General features: G+C 42.0%; 1 protein-coding gene across 3 annotated transcripts; it reads right to left on the bottom strand.

Annotated features, from left to right (window-relative positions):
- Window positions 1–1,269: 1,269 nt before the first annotated feature.
- On the bottom strand, window positions 1,270–16,857 carry TMEM14A (transmembrane protein 14A). 3 transcript variants are annotated; one of them, XM_033217437.1, is made up of 5 exons: window positions 16,694–16,857; window positions 10,805–10,890; window positions 5,950–6,051; window positions 3,714–3,801; window positions 1,270–1,846 (listed from the first exon to the last, which is right to left on the bottom strand). In XM_033217437.1, the coding sequence occupies exons 2-5, from the start codon at window positions 10,872–10,874 to the stop codon at window positions 1,807–1,809; spliced, it is 300 nt and encodes a 99-aa protein (XP_033073328.1). In that variant the 5' UTR covers window positions 10,875–10,890; window positions 16,694–16,857; the 3' UTR covers window positions 1,270–1,806. The 3 variants fall into 3 exon arrangements, with proteins under 3 accessions (XP_033073328.1, XP_033073327.1, XP_033073326.1); XM_033217436.1 differs by having other exon boundaries at window positions 16,764–16,852; XM_033217435.1 differs by lacking the exon at window positions 16,694–16,857 and adding an exon at window positions 16,309–16,616.
- Between the last annotated feature and the right edge of the window lie 1,893 nt (window positions 16,858–18,750).

Here is an 18,750-nt window from a genome sequence, read left to right as displayed (position 1 = left end):
TCCAGGTGCATTGATTATAATATTGGTAAGTCTAGAAAAAGATGATGAAAAATGTTAGGGCTTGGCAAAAACAAAGAAAAAAGAACCAGATAAGTGTTTCAAACTCAACTGCCATGCTGGTTTAATCTATCCTTTTTGGGTTGAATAACAATAGTCCTCATTAAATGATTTAATACATATATTTGAATATATTTATCATGATCAACAATTTTAGAGCCTAATCATGTAACATAGATTATCTCGTTGATACTTACGTATTTGGCATAGATGACAGATACCCTAACTTCCTCAGTTAGACTTTTCCCTTAATTACACTTGGTGAGTTCCTAGCTCCAACTGGATCAAACTGTGAATATTCTACATCCCCAGGTTTTCCCCATATTGTTTCCTTCAAAAGTATTTCAAAGATAATATATTCTTTTGTAATCAGCATGTAATTTACGATCTTTTATCATACAAATACTGACAACAGAGTGAATGTTTACCACCCCCATGTGGTAAACTAATGCATGAAGCTTTTGTTGTAAGATACTGTGAAGCACAGACTTCTCATAACTAAAAATGGGACTGTAACTGCACTAAGAACAGTGCTAAAAATAATAATGGCTCACCTTTACGGAGTGTCAAGTGCTGTGCTATACAATTTGCATGCATTAATCCATTTAATCTTCATAATAACTCCACAAGATACTATGTGGTTGCTTCAACTGTAAATAAGAATAAATTATTTCCTCATTTACAGATGAAGCAACTATATCTTAAAGAAGCAACGTAACTTGCCCAATGTCATACAACTAATGAAGTTGGAACCTGTACTCTGGTCTCTGCTGAAGTATCAAAACATCATGAAGTCTACGGCCTGGAATGTACCTTAGTGACCACCTCCTCCAAACTTACATTTCATTTTGTATTTGATCAATGTTGACTCAAAGTCATAATTTACAGCCCTATTTGAAGAACATTTGCTTATAAAAATGAGGGTTGGGTCCCTCTGAGAATGACCCTTTCCTGATGTTGAATTTGGGCCCTAAAAGTGCCTTGGACATTAAAAGTTATAACTATGCCTAAAAATAAAGGGGTAATTTGAAACAAAATTGGTTTTGTTTCAGAATTGTTCCTCTTTAAGAGAGAAAAAATATCTACTCCTGACGAAGTAGAGTGTTGGTTTAAATAAACCCTCCTTCTCAAACCTTTTCATTAATAATTGAACATTTAAATGTCAAAGATGATTTGAGTATTTAGAGGAAAAACTAACATGAAAGAAACAGGTTTGAACCAAAATGTCTTTTATTTGAATACTGAATACATTCTGTTAGGACGTAAGAGTGTGCTAAGAATAAATTTTTTTAAAGAAAAAAATAGCACTGGCAGCAATACAATTAAAATGGAAAAAGTACAATTTCTAATAATTTCAACTATAACACAAATGACAAATAGATACATTAGCATTCTGTGAACTCCACTTAAGAACTGCTTTATGTGACAAGTTGTAGTTTAAGCTTACTTGAAACATGAGTATTCGGAATTTTCAAAAAATACCAAATATATAGAAAATAGACACAGCAAATGGAAGCTCGTATCATGATTCATCAGACACTTTTAATGAAAACAGTGCTTGACAATTAGAAAACAGTTAAAACTTTGCTTTAGAAAAAAACTACCTCAAACGAATGTTCATATTAGAGGTGACAGTGCTATTTGTGTTTCTAGCATTCCATATTGAAGTTTATCTTTTAAATACAAAAAAATATGCTCTGCCCATTACAGCAGGATGACATGAACTTAGTTTTCTGTTCCTCCAGATGCTTAGAGCAGCAACAAGACAAGTCTCAGGATCATCATGAGGCTGGATTTAAAATAAAACAAAGACAAAGGGAGAGTCACTTTTATCTGGCATGAGACAGAAAGGGCCATGCACTCGCCTACCCATTGGTGTTACTAATATCGGCTTGGGGACTCTCCCAGTTCAACCCCCTGGAGGATTAAAACATCCCAGACATAACTGAATTAGCTACTCTAAAATGTTCGCTAAATGAATAAGGAAAAATCAGAACCTGCTGTCCTGAAAACCTCGGATGAGGGTTTATAAGACAAAGGTTTGGGAAGAAACAAACTTTCAAAAGCTAGTCAAATAAAGCAACTTGAAAAAATAATCAAGGACCAACTTGGGGGAGTTACTAGTTACTAATTTAATCTCAGCTACTTTCTATTAACTGAGGCCTTCTTCTGGATGCATAAACCCTACTTTTTTTTTTTTTTTTTTTTTTTTCTGATGGAGTCTCACTGTGTCACCCAGGCTGGAGTGTACTGATGCAATCTTGGTTCACTGAAACCTCCACCTCCTGAGCTCAAGCAATTCTGCCTCAGCCTCCCAAGTAGCTGGGATTACAGGTGCCTGCCACCACACTCGGCTAATTTTTGTAGAGATGGGGTTGTGCCATGTTGGCTAGGCTGGTCTTGAGGTCCTGACCTTGAGCTCCTGACCTTAAGTGATCCGTCCGCCTCGGCCTCCCAAAGTGCTGGGATTACGGGCGTGAGCCACCACACCCAGCCCATAAACCCTACTTCTGATTCTTCCCACCACCAAGTATCACTTTTAGAACAGGGCTATAACTGGAAAGCTGTCTTTTGTAATTACACTCCTGCTCCCCTCCCTGAAAATTCTAGTCACACTAGAATTCTAGTGTGACTAGAGTAGAAAAAGTAGTAGTGTGACTGAAGTAGAAAGAGGAACATTAAAATTATGCATCACGCTACCACCCACAGAAAAACACTACTAACAGTTTGAAGTATTTCCTTCCTGTTTTTTTATACACAAACATTTTTAAATCACACTATATTTGGTTGTTTTTTATCCTGTTTTTATACCTTACTTATGTCACTAAGATTTTCCAATGCCACCAAATCATTTTTGAAAATATAAAAATGTAATGCTCACTCAATATTCCATTAAATGGACAAAACATTTATTCAAACATCTCCTTACCGGTGAACTGTTAGATTGTTCCTAATTTTTCAGTCTATCGTGTTTTCATTGGAAATAAAGTTACAATGAACATCAGTCTTTGTGCATATCTCACTGCTTTGGAATAAATTCCAAAAAGTGAAAATGTCTATCAAAGGAAATAAACATGTTTATAGCTTTCAACATATAAAGCCAACTTTCCGGAGAAATTTTTAAAATGTTATCTCTAAATTTTTATTTGGTAATATGCTTAATCTCATGGATAGAATTACTGGATCAAATTAAGAGAAACTTGAGGCTCTCTGTTTATCTTTTAAAAAATATTAAAACTTCTCTCTTAAAAACTCTTAAAAATATTAAATTTCTCTCCCTTAAAAACTTGAAATAACTGTATCACATTGTCACTCTGTCAAACTTTCTAAAAGGGACTGAGTATTAGATTTAAATGAACACATTTATTGTCGCAGATGGGTGAATCTTGAGGAAAAATGAGGCTGAGTTTAGCTCTTTCTTCTGAAAAAGGCTTGTGACTCAATACTACAGCAGCATTACGCATAACCAGTAAGAATGTTCATGGGTACATCAATATCAAAGACCCACTGAATCCATGCTATCTTAAGGTTTTTACTGTCATGCTTACTGTAACAAAAAGGGCTTTGATCTTTCGAATTAAAATTGATGTTTCCCAAAAATTCAGCACTTCAAAACAACAGCAGAGGAAAGTATTGATCAAAATAGCTTTACTTACCTCAAACCTGCAACCAGACCAGTAGGCATTATTTTCTTGGACCTCTTAAATCTCACACCCATTATGGTAGCCAGGAAGAAAGCTGTAACTGAAAACCAAACTAATTCATAAACCAGAGTTTCAAACATGTTATCCATGCTTGTGGGAAAACAGTGGGTACCATTTAAAGCTTTCTAACATTACAACTATTATGGATAGGTACTGAATTGCCATTGTCTTGAAAAGATAAAGTGCTCTATTAAAACACTTCATGGGCTGGTGGCTCAAGCCTATAATCCCAGCACTTTGGGAGGCAGAGGTGGGCGGATCACCGGATGTTGGGAGTTCGAGGCCAGCCTGACCAACGTGGAGAAACCTCGTCTCTACTAAAACTACAAAAAAATTTAGCAGGGCGTGGTGGCACATGCCTGTAATCCCAGCTACTTGGGAGGCTGAGGCAGGAGAATCGCTCGAACCAGGGAGGTGGAGGTTGCAGTGAACTGAGATTGTGCCATTGCATTCTAGACTGGGGAACAAGAATGAAACTCTGTCTCAAAACAACAAAAAACAAACAAACAAAAAAAAACACTTCATAATCTACCTCATCAAAAAGGTTTCTGGGTAAACAAACATGTTAAAATCAATTCCTGAAATATCTTCAAAAGAGAAAGACTTTTTCTTTTTCTTTTTTTTTTTTTTTGTTGTTGTTGTTGTTGAGACAGAGTCTTGCTCTGTCACCCAGGCTGGAATACAGTGGCATGATCCCAGCTCACAGCAACCTCCACCTTCCGCGTTCACGCAATTCTCCTGCCTCAGCCTCCCGAGTAGCTGAGATTACAGCTACGCACAACCACATCCAGTTAATTTTTGTATTTTTAGTAGAGACAGGGTCTTGCTATGTTGGCCAGGCTGGTCTTGAACTCCTGGTCTCAAGTGATCCACTGGCCTTGGCCTCCCAAAGTGCTGAGATTACAGGCATGAGCCTCCACGCCCAGCTAAGAAAGTCTTTTTCTAACCTAAATTTCTATTCAAAGAACACTCCTTGAAGGCTAGCACTGAGCTTTATTCAACTTCCCTCAGAAACACTAAGTAGTACACTTGGACCCACAGGACACACTCAATAATGTTCAGTTAACTGAACATAAAGAAAATAGTTAATGTATCTTTTACAAGGAAGATCTGATTAATAAAAAAAATACTTAAAAGAAGGCTGACTGGTTTTGTTTTGTAGCATTCCATTTTGGAGAATTTGATGCCTGGAGACTAAATAGTCTAAGCAATAGTATTTTATTCAGAAGCATCAAGTCAGCCTTTTTAGAGCTGTACCTATGAAGGGAGAGGTAGTTTTATGTAAGAGATTAGGACATCAATGCCACAGTTTAAAAACAGCTTTCAAAGAAAAACTGTTTATTGATATAAAAAATAAAATGACTGACAATAAGTACTTGTGAACTATTTAAATGCACATCAATAAAAATCCTAGTATCACTAAATCTGGCTGATACATGTAACATAACCTCATTACTAAAAATATCCCTACCCCCTTATAAAAATGACTAAAGAAAAAAAAAAACCCAAATCTCTCTCTCCTTCAAATATAGAACAATTTTGTCTTCATTTATATTTTTTTCCATACAAGACCAAGGCACTTTGAATAATAAATCAACTAGAGAAAATGTCTGTCCTTGGCATAGTTTTCTAAACCTTCACTGTATATCTTTTTCAAGTGAGATGAAAGTCAAGTGTCCTGGTGACTTTAAACACACAGGTTTCCATTTTTTCTGTGGCTATTCTCCCATTAAGCTTAACAAGGGAAGAAGCTAAAAAAGTATCTGCCTTGCTTTTTTAGGTTAAGTCTTAAGGCAGTGCAGAATCTAAAAGCTGTTTGTGAATTAAATGAAATAATGCAAGGCTGTCTCTTTTTTAGTTAATCTCACAGCAATGTGAAAACTATGCTAAATATGCATTTAGGAGAGTTAGCAGAAAATCTGAAAATGATTCCTTGATTTTCCTAATTCAATTTTTCAGGTAACAGGTTTTTATAGAAATATTCTTCTGAGTTGGAAGGCCTGGTAGCAGTAATATCATTTTTTATCAGGTCTTTCTAGAAAGGAGTAAGTGTTGTATTCAGCCTCAACACATGCATATGGCCATTTGCCATTTGACTAAATATGTTCTAGTATATCTACCATAGGGTATCAAAAAGATCACCTCCAATGTTTGAGTCTCTGTAACCAGGAAAAAATGCCTTACTTACACAGTGACACTTTTACATCTCGTTTGTCATTGGAGACACGGTAAGCTCCATAGCCAGCCAAACATCCAACAAAAAGACCAGCAATCAAAGATAGAACACCACCTGGGAGGGGAAAAAAAATATGGGCTCACAAAGAGAATCCCGAAATGAAAGGAATTCATTCCATTACTTCTAGTATGATACAGGCACCTTCAAATGTATTCCTACTTGGGCATAGTAACGGCGAAAGCCAAATTAGGAATAGGCCTCTTCATGGATACTTTCTAGGAGATGACTGTTTCCTGCTGAACCCAAATGCAAGGGAGAGGAGCCCTGTGGGTGCAGCAGTGCAGGCGGTTAGATGTCACTTGGGGGAATAAGAAAATCTGCCTTGTGCTAGTGGCTTGGACATTGATTGCATGATGTTGGGCAATTATTTAACTTCCTAAGCCCTTCTTTTTTAATTTTTTCTATTCTCCTTGCCTCCTTTTTACAGTGAGGTTGTGATGATAAAAACTAAGATGCAAAGGCATTTTTAGTTTATAGAGGTAAAGGCAGAAGTGCTATACAAACCAAGTAATAGTTCCATCCTGAATAATTAACAAACCTTCAAGCCTCAAGATGTCAGGACTCAAGGGCTAATGGAGGCCCTACCAAGAAAGAGGAAGAACCAGAGCACTGACCCCAGCTACCCAGTCCCTATCCCATGCACTCACCCCACCAGTACACTCCCAGCTCCCAACCCATACACCCGCCCCAGAGCACTGTGACAAACACCAAGCACTTTCTGTGCACTGGACAGTGGGTTACATGCCAGTGACACTATAAATAAGACACACACAATCTTTGCTTCATGGAACTCACCCTATTTAGAATCTATTGGGTTAAAAATCCCTTGGGGGGGTAGGGTCAAAGTATCTCTATTTTTAAAATATCCATTGGAAATTCAAATGTGCAGCCAGGGTTAAGAACCACTGCAGCACATACATGCGTACACACCCAACACACACACACACACAACACATAAACACAACACACAAAAAACACACACCCAACACACACACAATGCACAACACACACATCCCACACACACCACACACAACACACACATCCCCCACACACAAACACACAACACACACAACACACAACACATAAACACAACACACAAAAAACACACACCCAACACACACACACACACACACACACACAACACACACATCCCACACACACCACACACAACACACACATCCCCCACACACAAACACACAACACACACACAACACACACACACACACACACACACACCAGAGCAGCATCCTGAAAGAGAAGACAAACACGTTAGGTTCTAGTCCTAATTCTTTCACTTGCTGGCTAAAGGACTCTGGCTAAGTCACTTAGCCTGTCTGAGTTTTAGCAGCTGTAAAACAGGGTTCGTCATCCATACCATATATACATACAATGGCTTAGAATGTTACAGTTGGAGATAATGTTAAATTATACATTGTTTCCTCCAAAAGCTATTCTTCAAACACAGTAAGATGATCTTTTAAAAACATGAATCTGGACAGGTCACTCTCCTAATTAAAAACCCTTAGTGCTTCCCAAAACTCTTAGGAAAAAAATCCAGTTTGCTATTTTATGGGAACCCTGGCCTTCTTTCAGTTCTCTGAATATACCAAACTCTATTCCTCATGGCTTTTAGACATACTGTTCCTTGTGCAGACTGTTTGTCTCTGCACTTCACTTGGCCAAGTGCAGCTCACCTTCGGATGTCTGCTTAAGTGTTGACTTCTCTGACCCACCATTCTGAACGAGGGCCCCCATCATAGTCTTCCACTATTCCTGATCGTACGTTCATATGCTGTTCATGGATTGAATGTCAGTCTGCCCTTACTCACTTGTGAGCACCATTCTTTTTGCTCATTGCTGTTTCCCCAGGGTGAGACACAGGGCCAGGTACATAGGAGCACTTGATAAATACTGATTTAATGCATCCCTGTTATGGGTCATATTCAAGCAGAAGATACGAGATAAGGATATTGTTAAAGAGATTAAAACATTTTCTGAAATGCACAACTAGGTGACCATTAAGGTGTCTTCCCACCTAGAGATTCTATGATGCTCTTTTCTGTATACCCTGAAGATTTCTTAACTGTGCTCCCCACCACCACCATACACACACACTTAAGTATGTGGAGAAAGTGGCAGTGTCTACACCTCAGTCTTGATGAGATCAGACAGCAAACAGCAGGGGCACGCTCACCAGCAGCAAGAACCAGGAAGGTTCTTGAGAAATTTCATCTTGCCTGAGGAAGGTGGCAGGACTGTGAGCTGTTTTACAAGAAAGCCACGCTATTGGAAGGAAGCAAAGATCCTGAGAACAAGCTCAGTACCCCACAGTGGGGGCTACAAGAAAAGCAGCTCTACACTCTTTCCTTCACACTCCCTGGGAGGCCTGATCTGGGTGGGGCAGTCGTGGAAGAGGAGTTTTAAAAGGAGTTGAAAGATGCCTCTGGGAGCTTCCCTGCAGGTGCTCTTGTGGTCCTCAGAATAGCAGCCTGCCCAGCAAGCACACCTGAGCCTCTCTGGAGGGATGGCCATGTCAGTGCCCTTCCCTTCAACTGGAGTAGAAAGGTGTAAGGTCTGGTTCAGCCCTAGCGTGGGAGAAGGCAGGAATGCCATCTGGCCCTCTTTCGCTCTGGGCACTCAGCGTTACCTGGCCTAAGAAGAGCCTCCATATCATAGTGTCTTCCTGATCATCCACCTCTCTGGAGACCTACCTGGGAGGAGGGGTGAGCCCAGGCAAGCACAGTGGTCAGCATCCTGTGTCCCGCCACTGGCTCCCCTCTCTCCCCACTGTACCCCCACCAAAATAAAAATCTATCAGCTTCTCCCTTTAACCCAACTTGTGTCTCACAGCTGGTCTAGTTTAGGATTTAGATACATCCATGTCCTCCCACCAAACACCATTTCAACATTATATCTTTCACCCACCCAAGATTATTCTCAATAACTATCCTGTAGAAGGGTCTCCTGACCCAGCTACATAGGACTCATACCTAGGGAAGCTCTAAGTCAAAGGAGAGTTAATTCACCTTACAGACACATTCTAAGACATTTGGGCCACTGGCAGCTTAGAACGTAATACAAAACTAGAGTACAAAACTAGAAAAAGGTATTATGCCTCATTGGTTCACAGACCTCCCACTGGCAGGGCAGTCGCAGCAGAAAAAAAAAAAAAAAAAAAGAATATTAACTTTATTGTATGCCAGGCACCATGTGAAATGTGTACCATGCATCATCTTATTTAATCCTAACAGATTAATTTACAGGTGAGGAACTGAGGCCCAGATATTGAAACACCTCACCTGAGTATCAGTGTTAGTAAGTGGTAGTGTCAAGACTAGAATGCAGGAATGCATGATTCTGTGGCCCATGCTTTTAACTCACATTATACTACAAAGTGAGCTTCCTTGTGAACCCATAATACCCTTGGGGGCTTCCAGGATCACTTAGTGGGGGGCTCTTGCAGGAGGCCAAGGACCCATATTGTGCAGGTGGACAACAGCAAGCCCTTGAAATCAGAGACCTCACAGCTAATGTAATTTCATTTGTTCCCACCAGCTGGTAAACACTGAAGAGAGTTGAGTTAGAATAAAATGATTCCTTCCATTCCAACACACACACACACTCACTTTCTCTCTCTCTCTCTCTCTTTCTGCTCCACCCACTGTCTTTCCACCTCTCATAAAGACAGGCAAAAATGCCCAGATGTTCTTTTCTATTCTGTAATAGAAGTTATTTAGACATTGTCTTTGACAATGAAATTTTTTTTTTTCAAAAACAATCTTATCAGCATTTTAAACCGAGTCCTCTTTAAAGTAGATTATGTAACATCAACTTCTGAGTAGTTGGTTTATAGGTCTTACTTTGGTGCCACCATCTTTTTCTCCTTCAAATACGTATCTCTAATACATACATTAAGACAGAAACAATGAACAAAAATCCAAGGTGAAATTATAGGTTTTAAGGAATCATAGATGATGGTCATTTGGACCATCCAGCCCCCCAGCTATAAGAGCTGTACTGTGTTTCTGGTCTTTGACTTCTTAGCAGCCTTTAATGAAGGAAGCTAACTGGTAACCATGTAGACCTGGCTTTTTCACTCAAATTCAAGTCAACCACTGCCACAAATACAATACCCTTTGAAATAAAAAACTTCATTTAAAAAATTTCATTAAAATGTAAGAGACAGTTTGTCAGAAAGACGATTAAAGGTTGTACATATATATACACACACACACACACACATATATATATGAAACATAACCAGGAGACATCATGACTATAAATGATTCTAAAATAAAAGTAAGATAAAAAATCTTGACCTTTCCTTTTCCTCCATAAAAACCCTTTAATTGATTACCTCAGTTTTTTTCCCCCCTCTTTTGGACAAAGGTGAAAAGACAACTTTGGATATGATAATTGAATATTTAACAACGCTTTCATTGCAACACACAGGATCAATAGAACTCAGTTTTTTGGTACCACGATTATGTAAAGAAAAAAAAATCCTCATTTAATAATAAGCAATGGTCCTGAGGGAAATTAAATCAATTAACTATGCAACTGATAATGAAGTGAAGTGAGAGTTTGTGGTGGAAAAGAGGCCCAGAACCCCCAGGTTGGAACACTCTGTTATGCCCAACCCCACGGAAGCCTCTTCCTTTCATGAATCCCTTCCATAACATGCTGGTCTTCAGCCACCTCTAAGGCATCTTTAGCTTCTCATCCTACTTACAGACCCTCAGATGACCTAGCACAACCTCCAAACCCCCCACTAATTCCCTTTCATGAAAATTTGGGTTAGGCTTACCTCTCCGCTTATATCCAAAAATGCTTCCAAATGTCACGAGGGCTGCATAACCAAAACCGATCAGGTCCATTGGCAAGGTTGCAATTCTAAAGCAAGGGGGAAAGGACAGATTATACAAAATAAAAAGTTTTGGGTGTGGAGTGTATCTAAAAATGATATGCTTATATGGTTTGGCTGTGTGTCCCCACCCAAATCCCATGTTGAATTGTGATCCTGAGTGTTGGAGGTAGGGCCTGGTGGGAGGTGATTGGATCATGGGGGTGGTTTCTAATGGTTTAGCATCATCCCCCTAGTGCTGTCTCATGATAAAGTTCTCACAAGATCTGGATGTTTGAAAGTGTGTAGCACTTCCCCCTTCATGCTCTCTCCCACTCCTGACGCCATGTGAAGATACGCTTGCTTCCCCTTTGCCTTCCACCATGGCTGTAAGTTTCCTGAGGCGTCCCCGGCCACACCTTCTGTACAGCCTGGTTGAGTTGATTAAACCTCTTTCCTTCATTAATTACCGAGTCTGAGTGAATTACCGAGCAGTGTGAGAATGACTAATACAAAGGCATTCCACAGAATTACAGAAATTAATTTCTCTAATCTACTCAAGAAGGGAAGTTACAGGCATGAGCACCATGCCTGTAATCCTAGTATTTTGGAAGACCAAGGCAGGCATTTGGCTTGAGCCCAGGAGTTTGAGACCAACCTGAGCAACATGGCAAAACCCCATCTCTAGTAAAAATACAAAAAACTAGCGGGGTGTAATGGCATGCACCTGTGGTCCCAGCTACTCGGGATGCTGAGTTGGGAGGACTGCTTGGGGCCGGGAGGTTGAGTTTGCAATGAGCCGTGATTGTGCCACTGTACTACAGCCTGGGTGACAGAGTGAGACCCTGTCTCAAGGGAAAAAAGAGGTTCAAACTTCACCTCTCCCAACCCTCTGCTATCCCCTTCATCCTCATCACTGTTAAGCACACTCCGTGGGATACCTCAAGCTGATTCTCCTCTGCCTGTCTTCAAGATCTGCCATACTCTCAGCTGTTTAATTCTTTCTACTTCCCCAAATAAAACTTCTGCTCTGGTCAGCCAGGTCTCTTCACTGAACTGGGACACTACCATCTTCACTTTTCACTTTCCTGCCTGAAATGTCCTCCCTCCCTGTCCACCTCCAAAAGCCCGACTATCCCCTGTACCCCACCTCCCTTTGAATCTTCTCCCCTGACTTCTACCCTTATTAACTACCTCCTAACTTCCTTAACTCTAGCCTGTACTATCAAAGTGATCTGGAGCCAATGGCTTCTTCCTCCTCTAAATTCCTTAACTTCCACAACTCCATCTTATAATTCTTTTATGTTTGTAGATATTAGTCCTCTCATTCTTTACAGATGGATGTCTTCTTAGAGATTGAATAATTCAGTTTAAACAATGGCTTTGTCACTAGTTTCCTTGCAAGACAGCTCTTCTGTGGTAGCAGAGACATCCACACTTCATCAATGGCAAATCACTAGAGAATACAATATAGCCCCAGCATGAAGTTAAATGGATGACAATGACATCCTACTGTGCATCATAGCAGCAGCTGAAACATACCCAGTAGTGAGAAGTCCCACTGAAACCCTGCCCACAATTCTCTCAGATGCAGGAGATAGTGTGCCAGCCACAGGCTAGAGATGTGGCTACTGGGTCTCGGACCATGCCCCTCCCTCACCCTGAACTCTCCCTGCAAGTTAGGAGAATAGATGAAAAGAGTTCTGGAGTTCCATACAGCTTTTTAAGGTCTAAGATTCCTAGTGGTGCCTTTATTTCTGAGCTTTCTCACATCTATATTTCCTTCACAGGGAAGGTAATTATCTTTGTAAATATAAGGAATGGTACATGAGATTCCTTGCATATTTCTACAATTTTCTCATTGCTTATCATTTAGGTTAATGGGCCTTTTATCTCCCACAGCAATTGGTAACAAATTAATGTAGAAGAACAGAAAAAGGGGCCAGACGAGGTGGCTCACGCCTGTAATCCCAGCACTTTGGAAGGCGGAGGCTGGTGGATCACTTGAGGTCAGGAGTTCAAGACCAGTGTAGTCAACATGGTGAAACCCGGTCTCTACTAAATATACAAAAAATTAGCCGGGTGTGGCATCATGGTGTGGCATCATGGTGTATGTCTGTAATCCCAGCCACTCAGGAGGCTGAGACAGGAAAATCCCTTGAACCTGGGAGACAGAGGTTGCAGTGAGCTGAGATTGTGCCACTGGACTCCAGCCTGGGACTCTCAAAAAAAAAAAAAAAAAAAAAGAAGAAGAAGAAGAAAAAAAAGAAGAGTTTTGAGCTGATCTCAGAGTCATCAACTAGAACTTACTATGAAGAAGGGTATGGGGGAGGGAATCTGAGGCACAGGAGATGACAGCACCAAAAAGGAGGCAACAGTGAAAATGCTCAGCATCTACAGGAAGGAGAACTAAAACGGGAGAGCTCATCTGTGCCCGAGAAGTGGTACAGTAGGATGTTACACGTAGGGCGAAGCTGGGTCCAAAAACCGTTTGCTGACTGAATGATGGCTAAACAAATAATAATAATAGAGAGGTTATAACGTTTTTGAGCAATTACTATGTGCTAGGTGCCATTCTAAGGCATTCTAGGTGCCTTCCATGTATCAACTCATGTAATCATGACCACACCCTGTGGTATGTACTATCATGATTATCCTTGATTTTCCAGAGGAAACTGGCGCGCAGAGAATGCAAGCAATGCCCGAAGGTTATACGGCAACACAAAGATTTCTGACTCGGGGAAGTCTCAGTCCTAACCTCTATACAACTTCACCTCTGATAACTGAGTTAGCTGCTGAAAAAAGTGAATATGTAAACCAAACATGTTCTTCAGAGTTTTCAATTCTGGATCAATCACATGCTCTTCACAGCTTAAAGTTGTGACCACGGGGCACTGTGTTCCATCTGGTAACTTACAATGTTCAGCCCCATGAACTTCTCATGTTTGGTCCTACTTACTACTTTCTAAAGGAGCTAACCATATGCTCTAAAGTATGCTTATCTTTAAACCTGATACCGCCACTTACTAGCTGTGGAAACTCAATAACTCAGTTTCTCCATCTTTAAAATAGGGATAACAAAAATATCTACCTTATAGGATTGTTCTGAGAATTAAATGAGTTAATACTGTAAAGCACTTAGAACAGTGCCTTGCACATACTGAGCACTCAACAAATATTAGCTGCTCCAATAACAATGATTCTTCTTCTCATTCACCCTTACATCTATTTTGAGCTTGATGTGTGTAAGGCTATTACTATTTCAGCACACTGAGAAAACTGAGGTAGGGTGAATTTATGATTTACTTAATGAATCATATCATAGTATCGTAACATATATTTGTACTCAATTCAACTTAACAGCTATTTATTGAGCATTTTCTTTGTGAAAGGCAGCAGGAAGCAATGGTAAGTGCTTAGATATGGCCTTGGTCCAGTACAACACAGCTGTAGGAGGCAGATGTGTGAATGAGCCCTAAGAGGAGAGGTGTGGGTACCATAACAAGGAGTGGCACCCAGCAAGGACTGGGAGCCTAAGGAAGGATGCCCAGATAACACAGGGTTCCAGCTGGGACCTTGGAGAGATGTTGTGCCAAACCCCTATTAACCTCAATAAGGAAGGCAACAGGTTCAAGAGGCCAAAACAGAACCAGAGCCAGCAAGTGAGACATGGGGTTTCATTAGGGGCTTACATACAGAGGAGGGAGTCCAGCGGCGGTGAGCTGGGCAGGAAAACAACTGCTTGCAAACATCATGCAATTTATGTAGCATTTTCACTTAACACCCTCCCCTCAATGACCTCCTCCTGGCAACCTTGATTTAACTCAAACTTCAAGGCCTCAATTCCCCATATGGCCCCTGTTCTATGGGACACGTGGGGCAGGGGCTCAGATGTTCTTCATAGACAAGAAACAAATCTCTGGGTTGGGCAGGCCTGGGTTCCCTAGTTCAGAAAACACATTCAGGTTCATCTGCCACACAGGGTCATTCTAAGGGTATGCCTTAATTATTGCTGTCAGGTGCATTTACCCTACAGGGGAGCATAAGTCAAGCGAAGAGGGTGGCAGGGAAGGGTGTTCCTGGCAGAAGAGAGCGCATGTGCAAGGCCCTAATGGCACAAGAAAGCATGTTCTCAAAATGAAAAGTGCAAGGGGCTTGTGAAAAGAGAGGGAGCTGGTGAGAAAGACAGGGCTGTACACCCACCTAAGCCCCGTAAAGGGAGTCTGGTTCTGCCCTAAGGGCAGAGAAGGATCACTGAAGGGAGCCTCACAATCAGATTTAAATTCCAGCAAGCACTTCCCAGTTGCAGTAGTGAAGATGGGTTGTGAAGTGAGGCAGGGGGATACATCCGGAAGCTGTTGCAGTAAAGTAAGCAAGAGCTTAGTTGATAAGGATAGGCTTATCTAGAGAAATGGCAATGAGAATGGAGAGAAGGTGGACAGATTTCAGAGGTTCAGGAGGTAGAATCAGCAGAATTGAATTGGAGGAGGGAAGGGAAAGTCAGGGGTGAATCAGAGATGACTCACCCCTAGGTATCTGGCTTAGACCATTAGGAGAAGCAGGGAGTCAGGGGGCCTCATGCTATTCTCTGAGGCAGAGAACATGGGAACAGCAGAGGGAGGTGGTTAGGAATGATGGGACGTGTTTGGAATGTATTCAGTCTGAGACGCCCAACACACAGGAAAACACCATTACATATAGATCTGAGGCTTATGAGAGCACTTTCATTATCAGGTGTAACTTCTAGACCTAAGTGTCTCCTAAAGCCAAGTAGCTGTTGTGAAAGATTAATTCCACTCCATCCTGAGCCCCCCAGCTCTTCCTGCGATCTTCTCTTGAGGATCCATACTCTTTTACTTGGTTGGGATTCTCTCGCCTCTCAGCCAGTCAAGCTCCTTAAGGGCAAACCCAGGGCGCACAAGGCAGGTACTTAAAATACTTGTTAAATGAGTAAATGAGTGAGTGAACCAAAGGAACAGCTTCTGCCTGAAGACATTCTGTAACTGACCTACCCAATACAGCTTTATTGCCAGGAAACAGGCAGCTCCTTAATCTCCTTAGTGAAGTGACTGCTGTTCTAAGGAGGCAAAATAAATCTACTCCCAATGCTTGTAAGAAGATTCTGTTCTCAGAGAGAATATTCAGACAAAAGAATCACCTTTTCCATGACGGAGCCATGTGGCCAGGCCAGAAGGACACATTAAAGCCAGAGGTTGTGTTAACATGAAAGGGATAAGGTGGGAGAGGATGTGCACAGCACATCACACGCTCTCATCACAAATGCGACGCTCAAACCTTGGAAGGGCTAGAAAGCATCTTGGATGCAATGCAGCAAAACGATTTACTATACTAGGTACAAAACAAGGCCGACCGCCCCAAATCCTCCAAAATTTGGAGAACTAAGAGATTTTCAGTCAACTGTTATATAAAAAGCATTTTCACACGCTAAAGATATAACAATTACCTACCCGTGAGCTCTTGGAGGGCACAAAAGGCACATTTTCGAGTGGGGTCTGGCTGGGAAAGTTAAAATCCTGCCAAGCATTTTGCAATGGTCCATGAGCCCACCCCACCACCCCAGCTCCAGGAAGGTAGGAGGCAGGATAGGTGGGGTATTTAGGGATACCAGAAGGCAGAAACTCGGGAAATTCCCAGGAGGAGGAGGAGAAAAATGATACCGGGGAGGTAAGACCGATGCCCTGCAAAATCTCCTCAAGGTCCTCTGCATCATCGTTTGCTATACAGGTTTGGCGCGGGGGAGGGGATGCCCAGTAAGCAACGCCCCTTATATTTCTGCGGTTTTGTAAGAAAATTCAGAGCAGGAAGGTCTCCATTGCGGGATGCACAGCTCACCTGCAGACCCGAGCCCTCTCTGCAGCTGAAAAGACAGAAGTCTGGGGCTAGCTGCCGCCACGCGCGGTACCTAGAATCCGGAAGCAGTCTCGGCGCCAGCGCTGTCCCACCCGGCGCCCAGCAGTCTCGCGCTGAGCAGAGGCCGCTCCCTCCCGGAGACGCCCTCCCTGCCGCGCGCATGCGCTATGTCCCTTTTAGCCTTGCAGGGCTCTGTCCTGGCCATTCCCTCTGGCTGAATGGGGTCGGCCTGTAGGTCAGGCAGCCAGGAGGCCCTGCGCTGCGACATCCGGGCGGTAGCTGGACCCGTTGCTCCGTCTATCCTACCTTCGGCCCTGTCCTGGAGCCAGGGCTGGGGTTTCCTGCCTCCCGCCTGACGGAGCGGGACTGGCAGGAAGCGTATCTGGATGTAACCAAGATTACAGAAGGCGAAGATTTTTAAGTTAACTCCATTCATCATTCAAGGGACATTTCCAGAACCTCTAAAAGGCAACCCGAGGTCTCCTACACACCCTCTAGCAGATTGTCCCCATTGTCAGTGGAGGGAGCTAAGGTTCGGTGAGGTCCAGTGACTTAGTTGTCCCAGGTCAGAATCCAAGTTTGCCTGGTTTCAAAGCCCAAGCACCCTTCATTACACTATGGGATCATCTAGAAGTGGTTGGGAGATCAGGATCCTAGTTTTAAACTTCGGGCCTAGGATTTGCGGGGCTTAGATATCTACAGGGAAAGGTATAAATTCCAGAGTTGGAAAGCACTTAAAATCTTGCCTAATCCAAGGCGATCTGCTCAATTCCAGGAATGAACCTTAAATTGACTTTTTTTTTTTTTTTTTTTTGATACAGGATCTCAGTTGATCGCCCAGGCTGGAGTGCAGTGGCGCCATCCCAGTTCACTGCAACCTCTGCCTCCCGCCTCTTGGGTTCAAGTGATTCTCCAGCCTCAACCTCCCGAGTAGCTGGGATTACAGGTGTGTGTCACCTCACCCAGCTAATTCTTTATTTTGTTTGTAGAGACGGGGTTTACTATGTTGCCCAGGATGGTCTCGAACTCCTGAGCTCAAAGCAGTCCTCCCGCCTCTGCCTCCCAAAGTGCTGGGATTACAGTTTAAATTGACTTTAAAGTATGCCTCTCTGTAGCAACTTATCATCTTATTCTTCTGCCTTCTTGATTGAATACAGAACTCCAACCCTCTTCCTTATGTAACAGCCCTTCGGAGATTTGAAGAAGGCTGTCATAGTGAAGTAGCTCTAAAGGTTCTGTGTCACTGAGAATTACAGCAGAATTCCTCAGAATAAAAAAGGAAACTCAAAAATTAAATCTTGTGAAGTTTGTTTGCTACATCTATTCTTTGTGCGTAAAAGTGCTTCAGGGAAGTAATATAACTACATCTAAGTTATGAAAGTCTAAGTTGGTCCTGGGGAATTAATAGAATTCCTGAAGATTCACAGAAGAGTTGATGGCAAGGCACTGGAATGTGGCGTGGAGAAAGTGACAGCCTGAAATTTGGTTCTGAGTTCTCTCAGCACTCTTTTCCATCCCCTTCTATGTACATCCTTACCCCAGCCTCCTCCCGTTCTCTCCTCACACTCTCAGAACACTTACCCTATTTGGAATAAAACTAAAACCCTCTTGGAATACTTCAGTATCTTCATCTGATGTGACCTGGGTAAATAACTCCCCTCTGGACCTCAGTGCCTGGATTTAAGATATGGCCAAGACTAGATGCTCTGAGATCCCTTCCACCCTGCCACTAACACACTCGAAGCTGGAAACAGCCTCATGATATTCCTACTCAAGGCATATCACCTAAACCTCAAGAAAAACTTTGTATATTATGGGAATTGCATACCCTTGAATATGTGGGAACAGGATGGTTCTTACACAAAGGGATCACTGCCCTCTCAACTCATAGGCACTAACTGTTGCCTTCTCCAGCTGATGGAAAGGCTGTAGCCCAGGTAAGGATACAGGAAAGCCTATTCCCTTCAACCATTTTGTAAAGCTTTCTATGCATGATCCGCAGCAGAGACTCTTAACTTTCAATGTGTCACCAACCCCTT

Source organism: Trachypithecus francoisi, unplaced genomic scaffold (genome assembly GCF_009764315.1).
Source record: "Trachypithecus francoisi isolate TF-2019V2 unplaced genomic scaffold, Tfra_2.0 Lachesis_group10, whole genome shotgun sequence".
In the NCBI taxonomy this organism is placed as follows: Eukaryota; Metazoa; Chordata; class Mammalia; order Primates; family Cercopithecidae; genus Trachypithecus; species Trachypithecus francoisi.
The sequence above is the reverse complement of the archived record's forward strand: the minus strand, read 5'-3'. Positions and strand labels throughout refer to the sequence as shown.

Bases quoted from the DNA above. Each gene is read 5' to 3' on its own strand.
- TMEM14A (XM_033217435.1), bottom strand. From the start codon at position 16,571: ATGATGCAGAGGACCTTGAGGAGATTTTGCAGGGCATCGGTCTTACCT. The intron at 10,891-16,308 runs GTAGGTAATTGT...CCCTTGCTTTAG, and splicing joins TGCCCTCCAAGAGCTCACGG to AATTGCAACCTTGCCAATGG. The intron at 1,847-3,713 runs GTAAGTAAAGCT...TTTTAAATCCAG, and splicing joins GGTCTGGTTGCAGGTTTGAG to CCTCATGATGATCCTGAGAC.